This window comes from Penicillium verhagenii (genome assembly GCF_028828195.1).
Source record: "Penicillium verhagenii strain IBT 33310 chromosome Unknown utg000007l_segment0_segment0, whole genome shotgun sequence".
NCBI lineage: Eukaryota > Fungi > Ascomycota > Eurotiomycetes > Eurotiales > Aspergillaceae > Penicillium > Penicillium verhagenii.
The window spans coordinates 413,465-427,444 of NW_026643171.1; the positions used below are offsets into that span (position 1 = coordinate 413,465).

Consider the following 13,980-nt stretch of genomic DNA (forward strand, 5'->3'; position numbering starts at 1 on the left):
ACGATCACGAGTCTTGTGTGTGATTTTTTTTTTGTATTTTTGTTTCATTTAGTCGCGTTTGGGCTTGGTCAATTTGTCTCGTAAGCGGAAGACCATATCCAAGGCCATCAAGGCACCTGCAAGATAAAAAAAAAGAGAGACGGATTAGCAATCGACATCAATCGCCATAGGTGCAGATAAGAAGATGCAAAGAAGGAAAAAGGGAAAAGAAAAAAGGAAATGTATGCATACCCAAAGCCACATAAGGCCCGTACAGATACGTAATCTGCACCTTCTCGTCGGTTGAGCGATCCTCCCAACTCCACACATCGACCAAACAAGTCAAAGACGTCACACAAGCCTGGACGCCAAAGATAAGCAGATTGACAGGCACGAGAGGATGATCTATCACACGCAGAAGAAAAGAGAAAAAGAAAAAGGTCAGTCCAATTATCCATCAACGATTCCAAGTAGAAGGGTATAAATATCCCAATGATAAGAGTTGGTGTTACCTCGGAGTAGTGCCCAGACAGCCCACGCACTCAGGGGAACATGGTACAGCAGTTCCATCCAGATAAAGGTGGTGAACCAGACCGGGGCGGGCTCCTCGAAGAACTTATCGCGATAGGTGGTGATGTAGAAGTTGCGCAGGGATTGGGAGAGGTCGGTGCGGAGGAAGGTTGGTTGGAGGGGGACCGTGTCGATTAGGAAGATGATGGGGATATGGATGAGGAAGAAGGTGAGGTATGCATAGTCTCTGCGTAGCATGATGGGCGAAGTATTAAGAAAATACTAGAAATCCCAAAAGATCCAGGTGTACACTGTGTAAGGAGTGTAAGGAGTGTACTGCGTTAGCTTTAGCTTGTGATTTTAGCTTGTGATTGTAGATTAGGAGAGAAGCTTTGGTAAACAAGAAAAGAGTGATAGATTACAGGGTAAAATACATGTACCACCACCTGTTCCGCTGTAAAATTACCAAGCCCGAAAGATGCATCTCTGGTCTCTCTGCACCGCTAGAGCGGGGCGACCAGATCGGCGGTATAAACAGCCTAACAGCATAATTGCTTTTTCAAAAAAATAAGCTTGTGGGGATCTCGGTCCACCATAGTTATCAATCAGAAAAGGTGAAGTTTCCAGGGTTCGAGGTTATAGTTCAACTCTGATATGGTTCTACGGTTCTACTGTCTTCTCGGCCCGGTCCTTAGTTCTCGGCTCTTTGGGGGGTTTTGGGGGGTGAGATCCACTTTGGGGGAAAACAAATTTGGGAATTCTCTTTGTAATTTGGAAATTGAGACGGCATAAGTACCTTGGGAGATTAGGACAGATTGTTGGAATCGAACCCCTGCTAATCAATGCCGATGTATCAGATATATCAGCTATCAAAGCTTAAGAAGCCTTCAAAAACAGAATCATAAAAAAGAATAAAGAAAAGGAAAAAGGAAAAAAAGAAAGAAAGAAAAAGAAAAAGACTAACGCCACATAGTATCAGGATGAGCCGGATGGCCTCACTTGGAACTCTTTCTATCCCTTACAAGATTGCAGCAATCAGAGTCCAGGTACCCATACGTGGTGTCTTTTTCTCATGCACATCTCGGGATCCTGTGGCACCGATGTGCGACGTGTCCGTTTATTCGATATAGTAGCATATGCGGGATTTGCAGACCGCATCTTTTTCCCCCCACCCCTAAAGGAAAAAAAAGAGGGAAAAAAAGAAGGAAATCAAAGAGAAAATAATCAAAAATTGAAACAAAGAGAAATGATCAACTGGTCCTTCCGTTCCTACTATTTTCCCCCTGTTTTATAAAAAATCATCTTCTTTTTTTCTCCTGGGAACTGCCCCATCCGGCTGAGAGACATTAGCGCTATTCTGTGCATGGAAATATCTGGGAACCGAGGGTACTTTGGCCTTTAGGCTTGTGAATTGACCAATCCCATCAACTGCACCGATCACGGCAGATAATGCACTTGTCATACTGCTGCCTTATCAGTGTAGATAGAACTGCATTTCTATACGGTAAATTAAGGCTTGATACCAATACAAAAGCACCAACGGCACCAAAAGCACCAAAGGACTGAAGTTTCTCAATGCCAATGCCAATTCCTGCATGGAAAATTCCCCCGAACCGAGGTGTGGATCCTGGTTGTATAGGATTCTCTTGAAAGTTGAAACTAAGTCCCGTAATATCATATTTCCCCTTCTTTCTTTCCCCCACCACATCCACTTAAAACATCTCCCTAAAAAAGAGATGAGCACATCGTACAGAATAGACCGGGATCCCCAAGGTCGGAACTCACCGGGATCAAGGTGGTTCTATGTGGACATGATGGATTTCGGAATTCCTTGTAGCTATCAACCCTGACCGCTCATCTGGCGAAGGACACAGACCAACTTGCATGATTTCCACTAGCGTTCAGAAAAAAAGTTAGGCCCTCTTTTTGGCTCTATCTTCAACGGATTATCGACGTAATCTACGAAGTAGAAATATGAACGGAGGAAAAAAAAAAGTGGGTTATATAAACCGATTCGAATGCCCGACTAACCTCCGTCTCCTTCTTCCTCCCCTAGTCCTTATCAATCAGTAATACATATAAGAAGCTGAGGTTCCTATACCAGTATACCTGTATCCTCAACATTGCATTCCCAGTCCCCAGTCCCCAGTCCTCGTCCCCATCCAATTGAGCCTTGAACAATGCCGTCCTCCGCCCCCCTCATCCGCTCCAAAGCCAACGGACCTAACGGCCACAAACCCGAAATCCCCGTCAGCTACGACATCAACATTCCCTACGTGGACGTCGAAAAGCAATCCAAGATCAAAACCCCGTACCCAGAATACCTCCCAACCTGGGATCCAATCTGGTTCGACCCACTCCCAGAACACACCTACAGCGACCCAGCACTGCGCGTAAAAGACAAAAGCAAGCCTCACCTCCTCACAGCCAACGTAACAATCAAAGACATCCAACCCGCCATCGGCTCCGTGATCGAAGGCCTCCAACTCTCCACCCTAACACCCACGCAAAAAGACGAGCTCGCCCTCCTCATCTCCGAGCGCAAGGTCCTCGCCTTCCCAGACCAAGACCTCATCGACGCCGGCCCCGCAGAACAAGAAGCCTTCATGCGCTACTTCGGCAAACCAAACTACCAGCCCGTCTCCGGCACAGTCCGCAACCACCCCGCCTTCCACGTCATCCACCGCGACGGCAACCGCGAGGAGATCGCGCGCTTCCTGGAAGCACGCACCACCACCACGCTGTGGCACCAGGACGTCAGCTACGAGATCCAGCCGCCGGGCTACGTCATGCTGGGCCTGCTGCAGGGCCCGGAGGTGGGCGGGGACACGGTCTTTGCGGCGACGGATATGGCGTATAAGCGGCTTTCGCCGACGCTGCGCGCGTTCCTGGATACGCTTAATACGGTGCATTCGTCTGCGAAGATGATTGCGCATACGCGGTTGGTGGGTGGGTTGGTGCGGAAGGAGGCGGTTGATACGGTGCATCCGCTTGTGCGGGTTCATCCCGTTACTGGGGAGAAGTGCTTGTTTGTTAATGCGGAGTTTATTACCAAGGTTCAGGGGATGAAGGAGCCTGAGACGAAGTGGATGTTGGATTTCTTGATGAATCATATTGTTACGGGACATGATTTCCAGGCTAGAGTGCGGTGGCAGCCGAGGACTATTGTTATGTTTGATAACAGGGCGACGACTCGTGAGTATTTTCTTGCCTTTGGTGGTTTTTTTTCTTTTTTTGTTACCTGGTGACTTGAGCACATGCTGATTGGATTTCTTAGACTCTGCGATTGTGGATTACCTTGATGAAGATTATGGTGCTAAAGCTCGTCATATCTTCCGCCTGATTGCGTTGGGCGAGAAGCCGATCCCCGTTTATGATGAGTTTTCTGAGTAGGTGTAGATAGAGTTTTGGGTTTTCTTTGCTTTTTTTCCCCAATTCCCCCCTTTATTTGCTTTTTTTTCTTTTTTTTTGGCGGGAGTTTCTTTTTTGCTTCATTGGGTTAGAACTAAACAGTGTTTCTGTTCTCGGGTTCTTATTAAAATTTGCATTTGCTTAATTGATAATCGCCTATTCTTCATGTTCTTACAAGTAAAAAATAAAATAAAAAAAATAAAAAATAAAACGTTTGAATCATTGAAACAGTTTTCTCATTATAAATGGATTTTCAGATTCATGACCTCCGAAGAAAAAGAACGCCACCTAGGATACATAGCAATGGAATAAGAAAGGCACGGATCATTCCAGGATTTGAAGAGAGACAAGGGGTGTGATGATGGGATGTGGGGGGAGGGATAAATGATCGAAACCAAAAATCAAAATGAGAAAATTTAGTTCAGTAGTTCCGCGATCCTTCGCTGCAGGTTCCGACTGTTTTCCACAATATCAGGACCATTACCCGCTCCCTGCTGCAGCAATACCAGAGTCTCGGAGACGCGCTCGGCAACCACATCCGATCCAAACACCATGCCGCCTAGTCGCATGGTCTCATGGAACCACCCTTGCAGTAGATAAATTAGATCAGTGGCGATGAAACGGCGGTAAGTGCCCTGGAATGGAGCCTCGTCGGTGTAGTACATGGTCTCCAGGACCGCATAAATGGACTCGTGTGGGACTCCCAGATCCAGGAAGAGATCGACAATCCAGTGCTCAGGTCCAACGTGGCGCTGGTGCTCTAGCGAATAGCGTTCGAGCAAGGGGACCAGTTCGCGCACCGGGAATACCGTCTCCGACATGCGGAGCCGACTGCCAAGGCTCCGAACTTTCTCGACAACAGCTTCATAGGGTTGTGGGGAGCCCCGTTCCACTGTTTGGGTGTGTGTATCTTGAATGAGGTGCTGCCAAGTCGCCTTGATGTCGGCCGCATTGCGGTAATCCGCCAGGAAGAAGATCTGCAGACAGATGTCATAGTAACTAGCGGAGTCGGCATATTTGTTGAAGAGCTATAGAGGGGACATTCGTTAGTGGATGGACAGCCAAAAAAGGGAAGAAAAAAAAAAAAAGTAAAAAAAAAAAAGGGAGAGAGAGGAAGAAGCTCCGGCGGGCTTTGACTAAAGTCAAGAACTTACTGTACTAATGTCCATGACGGGACCATCCACATCAGTCAGGACTTCATTCCTACGATCCAGTGAAATCCGTTCATCATCCTTCAGGCGCTGCAGAAGATCGTCTTGGATGTTGGCGACATCGATCAGAGAGGAAATCTCTTGCACCAGGCGTTGCCGTGACTGACGGCCCACATCATGTGTGAAAGCGGATGCGTTGGCACGGGCTCGGCCCAAGTACTCAATGCGGCGGCTAAGAGGAAGATTGAATGCACTCTGAGCGAGTTGGAACTGTACCTTGGCAGCCTCGAAATATCGCTCGGACTGGGCATAGTAACGCCACAGCAGATCGGCATGAGCAATGTCGTCAGTGGACTTTCTTTCCAGGTAAGTGACCACAAATTGAGACGAGGTCTGCAATAGACGATCATTCCACCCTTGCTCCAGGTACCAGTCATAAAGGCTAGTCAGGAAGACCTCGTCGTGAGTGTCAGAAATAACGGCATGTGCCTCGTTTTTGCGCTTAGCGATCTGGGTGATTTGTCCATCAATGTATCCGGGGTCGGCTGCGGCCAATGTATCAACTGCAACTATGACATTGAAGACAAGGTCATAACACTGCTTGCGGAACAAATAGATGGATTTCCGAGGGTCCTGTATAGGGGTAAGTTGGTGAACGGTGTAATATCCAGGAGGAGGCTGTACTTCTTCGGGACGTCCATCCATAATCCAGGAAAGTGCGAGGTTCGCCTTGTCGCAGCGACCAGCAACATTAAGCGCCAGTGTAATTGCACCTGAAAAAACGGATAGATATTAGTCAGGAACAAATAGGAAGGATCAAAATGGTCGACAACACATACCAGCGAAGAATTGATTTCCGATGTAGTTCTCCACGGCAGAAACCAGATAGTCCATGGGAAGGTTATCAGCCACCTGTCGGAACAGGTTCAAACTCTCATTCAGGAGATTGCGCCCTAACTCGGAGTTGGCTCCGGCCTCGGTGGCCCGCTTGAGAAGTTCCTGGGCCTTGAAAATAACCACATCTTCCGCACTGCAGAAGCTGCCGCATCGGCGCCGCAAAGCATCGGCTACGGTTTCAACATTCGACCCCTTGGCAATGTTGCGGTTCACAATACTCTTGACTAGCTCCTTGGCAACTTCATTGCCCTTGCTGGTACTAAAGAGCTCCTCGTAAGTGAGCTTCAAGAACTTTTCTTTGGACTCCTCGGGAAGGGTAGCCACTATCTCATCCACCCGCTCATCAAAAAGGACAAGCACAAATGAGATTCCTTCAATGGTGTGCGAGACTAGTTCAACAAGTGAGTGCAGAGCACGGTGCTCACCCTGGAGCGCGGTCTCTTCTTGCTTGGTGGCCGCTCGTGCAAGAGCCTCGGGTCCACTGAGACCTTCAATAAAGCTCTTATTGGTCTTGAAAAACCGCTGAAGGGCCGAGAGATCATGCTGGATGCTTTGCAGCTTGCAAGCAGCCACAGAGGCAGAGACAGTCATGGCGCCATTTGGTCCCTTGCCAACCTGGGCGATTTCCTTCTTCCAGATAGATCGCAACAAGCGGGAGAGGTATAGGGAGATACCGGCATGTCGAGGGGACGGCTCGACGAGGTCAATTGTAGGAGTGGTGCTATCAGCCACAATGTTCTCATTGATCGCGGGACGACCACCAAAGTCAATGAAGACTTTGCGAGCAAACTCCAGGACATCTGGGTCATTAATCTGGGTGAGTCGCTGGTCTGAGGAAATCTCCACGCCTTGTCCGCAAGCCACGGCAAGAGCGGTGGCCAGAGCCTCCGGTCGACCGTATGTGCGAATGAAGTTTTTAGCCTCGCCGTCTAAACCTTCTTCTCCGGTACCACCACGAACCAATGACGCAAAGATGTCTACCAGGCGTCGCCGTCGAATGACGTGAATACCCGTACTTGTCAGAATAGCAACCTCAGCAGCGGGGTGATCAAATTGGATGGCCAGCTCATTGCCAAAGCCTGAAGAGCTTGGCGGAGGTGGGGTGCAGAGACCGATGGCCTCCGCTCGGCCGCCCAGGTTCATCCAAATGGCAGACTCGCCTGTTTTCCCTGTCAAAACATTATCCTGGGCCCTGGCAACTTTGCCAGAATCCGGGGATGAGATGAACAGGGTATCGGACTTCTGCGCAGCATCCTTGGTTGCGAAGCAGAAGAAATATCCAGGCGGGAACCGGGCTGCCATGCGCGTGGGCTCCAAAGTGTGAATCGCAAGCTTGCCACCAGGCTGCTGGAAGCGAGGCAGCCCGAAATCACTAGGAAGATCCACGGGTGGGGTCTTGATGTGCTGGGCTTGCATGCTGGTAGGTGCAGTTGTACCGTTCGGCATGGGGGACCAGCTGTATGAACCAGTCGCACTAAGATAGATGCGATAACCGGTGGCCGTTGTCGCAACAAGGTGATAGCGAGAGGCTTCAGCGGCAGGGACGGGACTGATAGAAACGATTGGGATCTTAGGATTGAGAGTTTGGTTGGATGCGATGATATGTCCGATATTCGAGTAAATGTCCAGAGCATGCTTGGTGATAGCCAGGGAGAGAGAACCGTCAGGCTTCAGGTGGAAGACTCGAATTGTGGAGGTCGAAGACAAAGTATAGAGAAGGTTTCGGCTGTCATCAATGACCATCTGTTCCACATTTTCCATGGCCACTTTCGCCAAGTTCGTCAAGCTCAACGATGGTGTAAATGCTGCTAGGCGGGAGCTGGTGTGATTGACCTTTCCGCATCGACCCTGGAACCACCGTTCCTCTTGTTGGTATGTCAATTCGTAAACATCGTTATCGGACGAACCACCGAAAAAGATCCGACCAGTCGAGTCAAAGGACGCAAAGACATGGATATCCAGACCCCGAATCGGAACTGCCATCCCGGTCGAATACAGAGTGACCTGCCGCCCGCCCGTCGAAGTGGTTTCCACGCCCATACCTAACAAAATCAATTCGGCTGTTGTTGACACCACGAGCAAATGAGTAATTGCCGGCAAAAACACTCCTGCACGAGGCTTAACAAGCTTAACTGTGTTAATGCTATTTGGCTGGTCCTCGAATCCAACCAATTGAGGGTTCGGGTGTGTAAAGTCCCACAAGTAGAGCGCGTTGTCGATGGCCACCCACGCGTGTTGCAGCTCAGCAAAAAGTCCCATGCTTGTCGACACTTGAGCGCGATTGTACTGATCGAAAATCTGGTCGGGAATGTTGTACATTTTCACTTTTTGAAATGGTGCCCATGACGGCGACGTGGGGAGGTCATACTCAGATGAGAATCCCTCTATTCAAAAGTTAGCATCACATCACGTCAGACCCGCAGACTTCGAAATAAACCTACGTGATAGATAGCTGTCCAGATCTGGGTATCGCGATTCTTGAAAGAGAGACTCGTTGATTGTACGCGCTCCTCGCTCTTGTGTGCTCAGATTCCGGTTTTGTGTCGCGGCGATTGGGGGAAGCTTAGGGAGCATCTGAGGTGGACTTTGAAGAGTCTGTGATTGCAGCTGCTGCTGTGGAGGGGACCTGGGACCATTTCGAGGCACAGCTGGCGTTTGCAGGTAAGCTCCCGGTAGGGGTTTCTGCGGCGTCGCCGGAGGTAGGTTGGCTTGAAGAATCGGGTACGACATTGCGCTTCAGCTGGGGAGAAGAGCGAGACGAACTCCCCGCTCACGAAACAAAGAAATGAAAAACTGCAATTCAAAGAAGATAAATTGCAAAGCTGCAATAAGACAGGAGATAGACGGTAGGTGGAGGAGGAGGTTGCGGGCAGCTTTTTGAAGGTGATTTAGTTTCAAGGTTTCTTTTGCGAGGTCAACAATTCCTGCGCACGGACCACCATTCAATGATCTTCCGCCTTTTGAACATCTGCACATTTGAACTTGATAATAACTAAGCCATTCACCCTTCCAATTCCACAGTTCTTACCATGTTCCGTGTCGGTACTAGTAGATTCACCTGCGCTCCATTGCGTCAGGTACGATGGAACTCCACTGCTACCACACCGCCTATGATGGCAACATTGCGAGCTGATCTGAAGACAGCCATGCGCGCCAAAGATACTGCCCGGTATCGTCACATCCTCATGCAATACAAAGCAACCTTTTGTTAACAATCCCAGGCTCAATGTCCTTCGCGCTTTGATTTCCGAGACCAACAATGCTGCCAAAACCTCCACCCCATACGCGACAGATATTCAACTTCTCTCCCTTATCCGAAGACGTTCAAAGGCCTCCCAAGATGCTGCTGACCTGTTTGCCAAAGAAGATCGCGCGGATCTACAAGCTCAGGAAGATCAACAGGTCACTATCTTGGAGGAGTACGCGGCTCAGATCAAGACAATGCCTATCGAGGAATTGGAAGCTATCATCGCGGAACAAGTTGCCAAAATCCAGGCAAAGGGAGAGAAAGTGCGGTCCGGTCCTTTCATTGGAGCTCTTTTTGCTAAAGGAGGGCCATTGGATGGCAAGCCAGTTAACAAATCCGAAGTGCCAGCCTTGGTGAAGAAGGCTGTAGAATCGGAATGATCGTGTGCGTGGACAAAATGTATTATTATCAACAGGTGTATTATAATATTCAGAGGCAATCTCCTCTCTGTGGGCTACATATAGATGGCATCAATCAAGTATGCAAATGAACCTGAAGATGTGTTGATCCTTATTTTACGGTCATAGTGTGGATATTGATCACTCCCAAACGTTTATCGAAGTCAACTCAATGCGGGGAATCCAGCCCTCGAGTGCTAGAAGCAATCGTTCTCGGCTACAGCCTATAAATTGCTGAATCTTATGAAAGGTTGATTGATGGGGCGAATCCGATGAATCTGAATGTGATCTGTGATTTGTGATTCCAGGTATAGCGTTTCAGGGATTGCCTGGATATGGTCAAGGATATTACAACCATTTCTAACTCGATGTCCATAGCTGAGCAAGATGACTTTCCCTGATAAAAACCCAATCCCTTTGTATTTTCCTATCCAAAATAACTTAACTCCGTTACTAGTGGCTTTGTCGCTCCAAGAGCAGATGTCGAGGAGATCCGGTATTGGCGCATGACTGGCATGACTGGATTGGTGCGCGCATGGTTGGTGAGCGGTGTCCGGACCGCCGAAATGAAACAGAAACAGAAATTTATTTAAACCGCTTGGATGAGAGAGACGTTGTCGCCCTTGAGGAGAATCTGGCCTGTACCGTGGCGTTAGCTAGCTTCAGATCTTCATTCGGGGTTGGTCCATACCAAGTGGCCTCCGCTTCTCCTCTTCAGTCTTTGTAGCTTGGCGCACCTCGATCGCATCATCGATGACCAGGTTCATGAACTCATCAAATCCCTGGAAGAAGTTAGTTGAGAATTGAGCTGGCCCTGGCTGCGTGTTCATGACTTACGCGGATCTTTCCCTCAATTCGGATAGCCAACTGCTCGTAAAGCCAGATTGAAACAGTGCTACGTTTCTGCAGCAGGCTGAAAATAAAGTGGATTGGTGCCAACAATGTCTTGCGGCCAGCCATGATGAAGGTAGAGGTGGTTTGGTTGGAGTTGATAAGTTGTTGGAGCAGAGACGAAAGTCAAGCTCTGCGTCCCGTGATTTGCGGTAATACCATTACGAAGTCACGGGCACCAACATCCCACCTTCTCACAATCTCGCACTCATAACGAATCGCGACTTGACCCCTCCTCCTTTAAGCCAACTCTTCTACACTGTCATTTTATCCCCCCTTTTTTATCTGCTGCTCAGGGTCTAAATTACTGGGCCTTGATCACTTGGACAATACAAATCCCGACGATATGGCCAGCAAGGATGGTGGGCAGGCATTCGCCCCGGTCCTAGCGGCCGTCGCGACAATGCAAGGGAACGTATCCAGGGCCGAGAAAACCCAAGCCCATGAATTCCTTGAAAAATTCCAAAAATCAGTATGAATTCCCCTTTCAAACTATAAATCCTTTTTGAGAAAAAGACTGACGCGTTTGCAGGTTGAAGCATGGGAAACGACACATTCGCTATTACAGTCGCACGACGTACCAATCGAAGCCAAATTGTTCGCCGCAACTACATTGAAGGGAAAGGTAAGTACTGCGATTCGCAGAATGGGATAATTACGAATTATTTGCAGAGCTAACACAAGTAGATCGTATTTGATCTCGATCAACTCAACCCAGAGTCCGTTTTAGCCCTCCGGGATTCCGTCCTCAACCTCCTCGTCGCTTTTGCCCCCGGTCCTCGACCCATTCAAACTCAGCTATGTGTGTGCTTGGCAAGCTTGGCGATCCAAATGGTCGCATGGAAAGATGTCCTCGCCACCGTGGGATCCGCATTGGGCAGTATTGCGGGGGATTGTGTGCTGGAGTTTTTGAAGATTCTCCCCGAGGAAGTTACAGAAGGCCGCAAGATCAACCTCAGTGAGGATGAGCTTCTGTCCCGAACAAAGGAGCTATTGGAGGACAATGCGGAGCAAGTCATGCAGTTGATGATCCAGTATGCTCAATCGTCACCTACCGCGGCAACCAATCCTCGTCTTTTGGACTGTATCACCTCGTGGCTTCGCGAAATCCCCGCCGGTCGAGTCGTCGAGTCGCCTCTGATGGATATTATTGTCAAGGCATTGGACAATGACGGATCTTTTGATGCCGGCGTTGACTGCATGTGTACCCTCTTCCGTGATACCAAAGATGTTGACGAGTCCCTTTCCGTAATCCAAGCCCTTTACCCCCGGTTGATGGCTCTTCGACCAAAGATTCTTGAAACCGCCGAAGCCGAAGACTTGGAGGCGTTTAAAGGCATTACCAGAATATTCTCGGAGGCTGGTGAGGCCTGGGCCGTTCTCATTGCTCGTCTACCAGTCGAATTCCGCGGCCTCGTCGAAGCTGTCCTGGAGTGCTGCGCACGCGACTGGGAGAGAGATGCTGTTTCTCTTACTTTCATCTTCTGGTACGAGCTCAAGCAGTACATCACTATCGATCGCTACACTGATTCTCGCGTCAATTTCCTCGATATTTTCTCCCAGCTGGTGGACATCATGGTCAAGCACTTGGAATTCCCTAGCCCCGAGGAAGGCGAGACCGATCTCTTTGGTGGCGACCGAGAGCAGGAAGAAAAGTTCCGCCAATTCAGACACTCCATGGGCGATGTCTTGAAGGACTGTTGTTCTGTCGTGGGCGTGACCGACTGCCTGGGTAAGATCTATCAGTTGATCCAGCAATGGGTGGGCAAGTACGCGGCACAGGCGAGTCACGAGCATGTTCCACATTGGCAGGAATTGGAGGCTCCTTTGTTTGGCCTCCGTGCCATGGGCCGCATGGTTGACCCCGAGGAAAGTACTGTATTGGGTCAATTGGTTAGTTTGATTGTCCAAATCCCTGACCAGGAGAAGGTCCGATTCCAAGCAATTATGGCTCTTGCTCGGTACACAGAATGGACTGCTCTCCACCCGGAGAGCCTTGAGGCACAACTCAACTACGTTATTTCCGCTTTCGAGCACCCATCTCCGGAGGTCATTCAGGCGGCTGCTCTTGCGTTCAAATTTCTTGGAACCGATTGCCAAAAGCTGCTCGGTGGCCACATCAACCACCTGCACACTTTCTTCTTGTCCGTGCTCGACAAGCTGAAGCCCGCTAGCCAAGAGGAAGTGACTGAGGGTGTTGCGGCTGTGGTATCTGTGCAACCCTTGGACAAGATCTATGCCTCCTTGAAGATGTTCTGTGATCCGATCATGCAGCGAATTATGAATCTAGCCAATCATGCACAAGATGAAGAAGGACAGCGAGCAGTTGCCGACCATTTGCAGTTGATCACAATCTTTATTCAAGTGGTTACTCCCATCGTTGCGCCGGGCGAAGAGAATCCTGCCGTTAAGTACTGCGGCGAAATCCTACCTATCATGGCCACAATCGTTATGAATTTCACGTCTTCCACCCCCATTCTGGAGCGCGTGTGCCGATGCTGGCGTTACATGATTATTTCTTATCGAACTGCTATGATTCCCCTCCTTCCCACTCTCGCCCAAAGCATTGCGAATGGCTTTGAGGCGTCCCGGGAGGGCTGCTTCTTGTGGGCCACCGACGCCGTTGTCCGCGAATACTCTGATGGTGCTGAGTATGTGGACCAGGCCACCAGCGATGCTGTCTATCAGTTCTATGAGCAGCAAGCTCTTTCCTTCCTGCGCATTTTGAATGATTTGCCCCCAGAGAATCTTCCCGATGGTAAGACCCGACATGGTTTTCTCAAACTTTGATTTTTCCCCCTTTTTTCTAACTTTTGAACAGTCATCGAGGATTTCTTCCGCTTGTCATCTGACGCTGTCCGCTATTACCCTAAAAAGTGCATTAGCTCGTCACTGGCCGTCCCTATCTTCTCCGCGGCACTTAGTGCCCTTACTCTTCAACAAGTCGATCCCCTTATCGCCACCCTGCACTATTACCGCGACCTTTTCAGCTTTGCCTTCGACAAGCCTCTCGTCTCCGAATTCACCAGTCCCGAAGGTGCTCCTTTCTCCAACCCGCCGGAGATCCGGGAGGCTGTCAAGGCTCTTCTTTTGTCACAGGGCCAGGTTCTCACCCAGCGTGTTCTCACAGGCATGATGTTCAGTTTCCCTGGAGATTGTTTCCCTGATGCATCAGGAGTTTTGATGACCCTGTTTGAAGTGCTACCCCACGAGACTGGCGCCTGGTTACAGGCTACACTGCAGATGCTTCCCCCTGGGTCCATGAAGCCGGCTGAGGCTGAGCGACTTCTCAAGGGCATTGGTGAGAAGGTCCAATCTGGTGAAACACGGAAGATCCGCGTTTTGCTTCAAGGTCAGTCTCCACCGTTTTCTCTGTATCTTTTCAAGTTACTAATTTTTTAATCCAGATTTCACCAATTCCTACCGCCGTCGCAATGTTGCCCCCCGCGATGGCCTCGGCCGCCTGGAGGCGACCCGTTTCCGGTTCAGCGGATGA

The 13,980-nt window shown here is 49.5% G+C and overlaps 6 protein-coding genes across 6 annotated transcripts; 3 read left to right on the forward strand and 3 right to left on the reverse strand.

The window, feature by feature from the left end:
• Positions 1-48: 48 nt before the first annotated feature.
• On the reverse strand, positions 49-771 carry N7466_006847 (EXPERA domain-containing protein; the record flags this gene model as incomplete). Its single annotated transcript, XM_057166236.1, has 3 exons — positions 49-116; positions 232-384; positions 492-771. Coding segments are annotated over 3 exons (501 nt in total), but the record flags the coding sequence as incomplete, so codon positions are not given.
• Positions 772-2,669: 1,898 nt separating this feature from the next.
• Positions 2,670-3,882, forward strand: N7466_006848 (TauD/TfdA dioxygenase family protein; the record flags this gene model as incomplete). The annotated part of the gene is made up of 2 exons (XM_057166237.1): positions 2,670-3,684; positions 3,767-3,882. The coding sequence occupies 2 exons, from the start codon at positions 2,670-2,672 to the stop codon at positions 3,880-3,882; spliced, it is 1,131 nt and encodes a 376-aa protein (XP_057019278.1).
• A 434-nt stretch (positions 3,883-4,316) lies between these two features.
• On the reverse strand, positions 4,317-8,678 carry N7466_006849 (putative non-repetitive nucleoporin; the record flags this gene model as incomplete). Its single annotated transcript, XM_057166238.1, has 4 exons — positions 4,317-4,928; positions 5,055-5,824; positions 5,891-8,332; positions 8,390-8,678. The coding sequence occupies 4 exons, from the start codon at positions 8,676-8,678 to the stop codon at positions 4,317-4,319; spliced, it is 4,113 nt and encodes a 1,370-aa protein (XP_057019279.1).
• A 299-nt stretch (positions 8,679-8,977) lies between these two features.
• Positions 8,978-9,575, forward strand: N7466_006850 (uncharacterized protein; the record flags this gene model as incomplete). Its single annotated transcript, XM_057166239.1, has 2 exons — positions 8,978-9,117; positions 9,170-9,575. 2 exons carry the CDS (start codon positions 8,978-8,980, stop codon positions 9,573-9,575), a joined length of 546 nt encoding a protein of 181 aa, XP_057019280.1.
• A 607-nt stretch (positions 9,576-10,182) lies between these two features.
• On the reverse strand, positions 10,183-10,553 carry N7466_006851 (small nuclear ribonucleoprotein E; the record flags this gene model as incomplete). Its single annotated transcript, XM_057166240.1, has 3 exons — positions 10,183-10,232; positions 10,285-10,375; positions 10,431-10,553. 3 exons carry the CDS (start codon positions 10,551-10,553, stop codon positions 10,183-10,185), a joined length of 264 nt encoding a protein of 87 aa, XP_057019281.1.
• Positions 10,554-10,830: 277 nt separating this feature from the next.
• Positions 10,831-13,980, forward strand: N7466_006852 (mRNA transport regulator MTR10; the record flags this gene model as incomplete). The annotated part of the gene is made up of 5 exons (XM_057166241.1): positions 10,831-10,956; positions 11,017-11,109; positions 11,172-13,242; positions 13,306-13,836; positions 13,892-13,980. The coding sequence occupies 5 exons, from the start codon at positions 10,831-10,833 to the stop codon at positions 13,978-13,980; spliced, it is 2,910 nt and encodes a 969-aa protein (XP_057019282.1).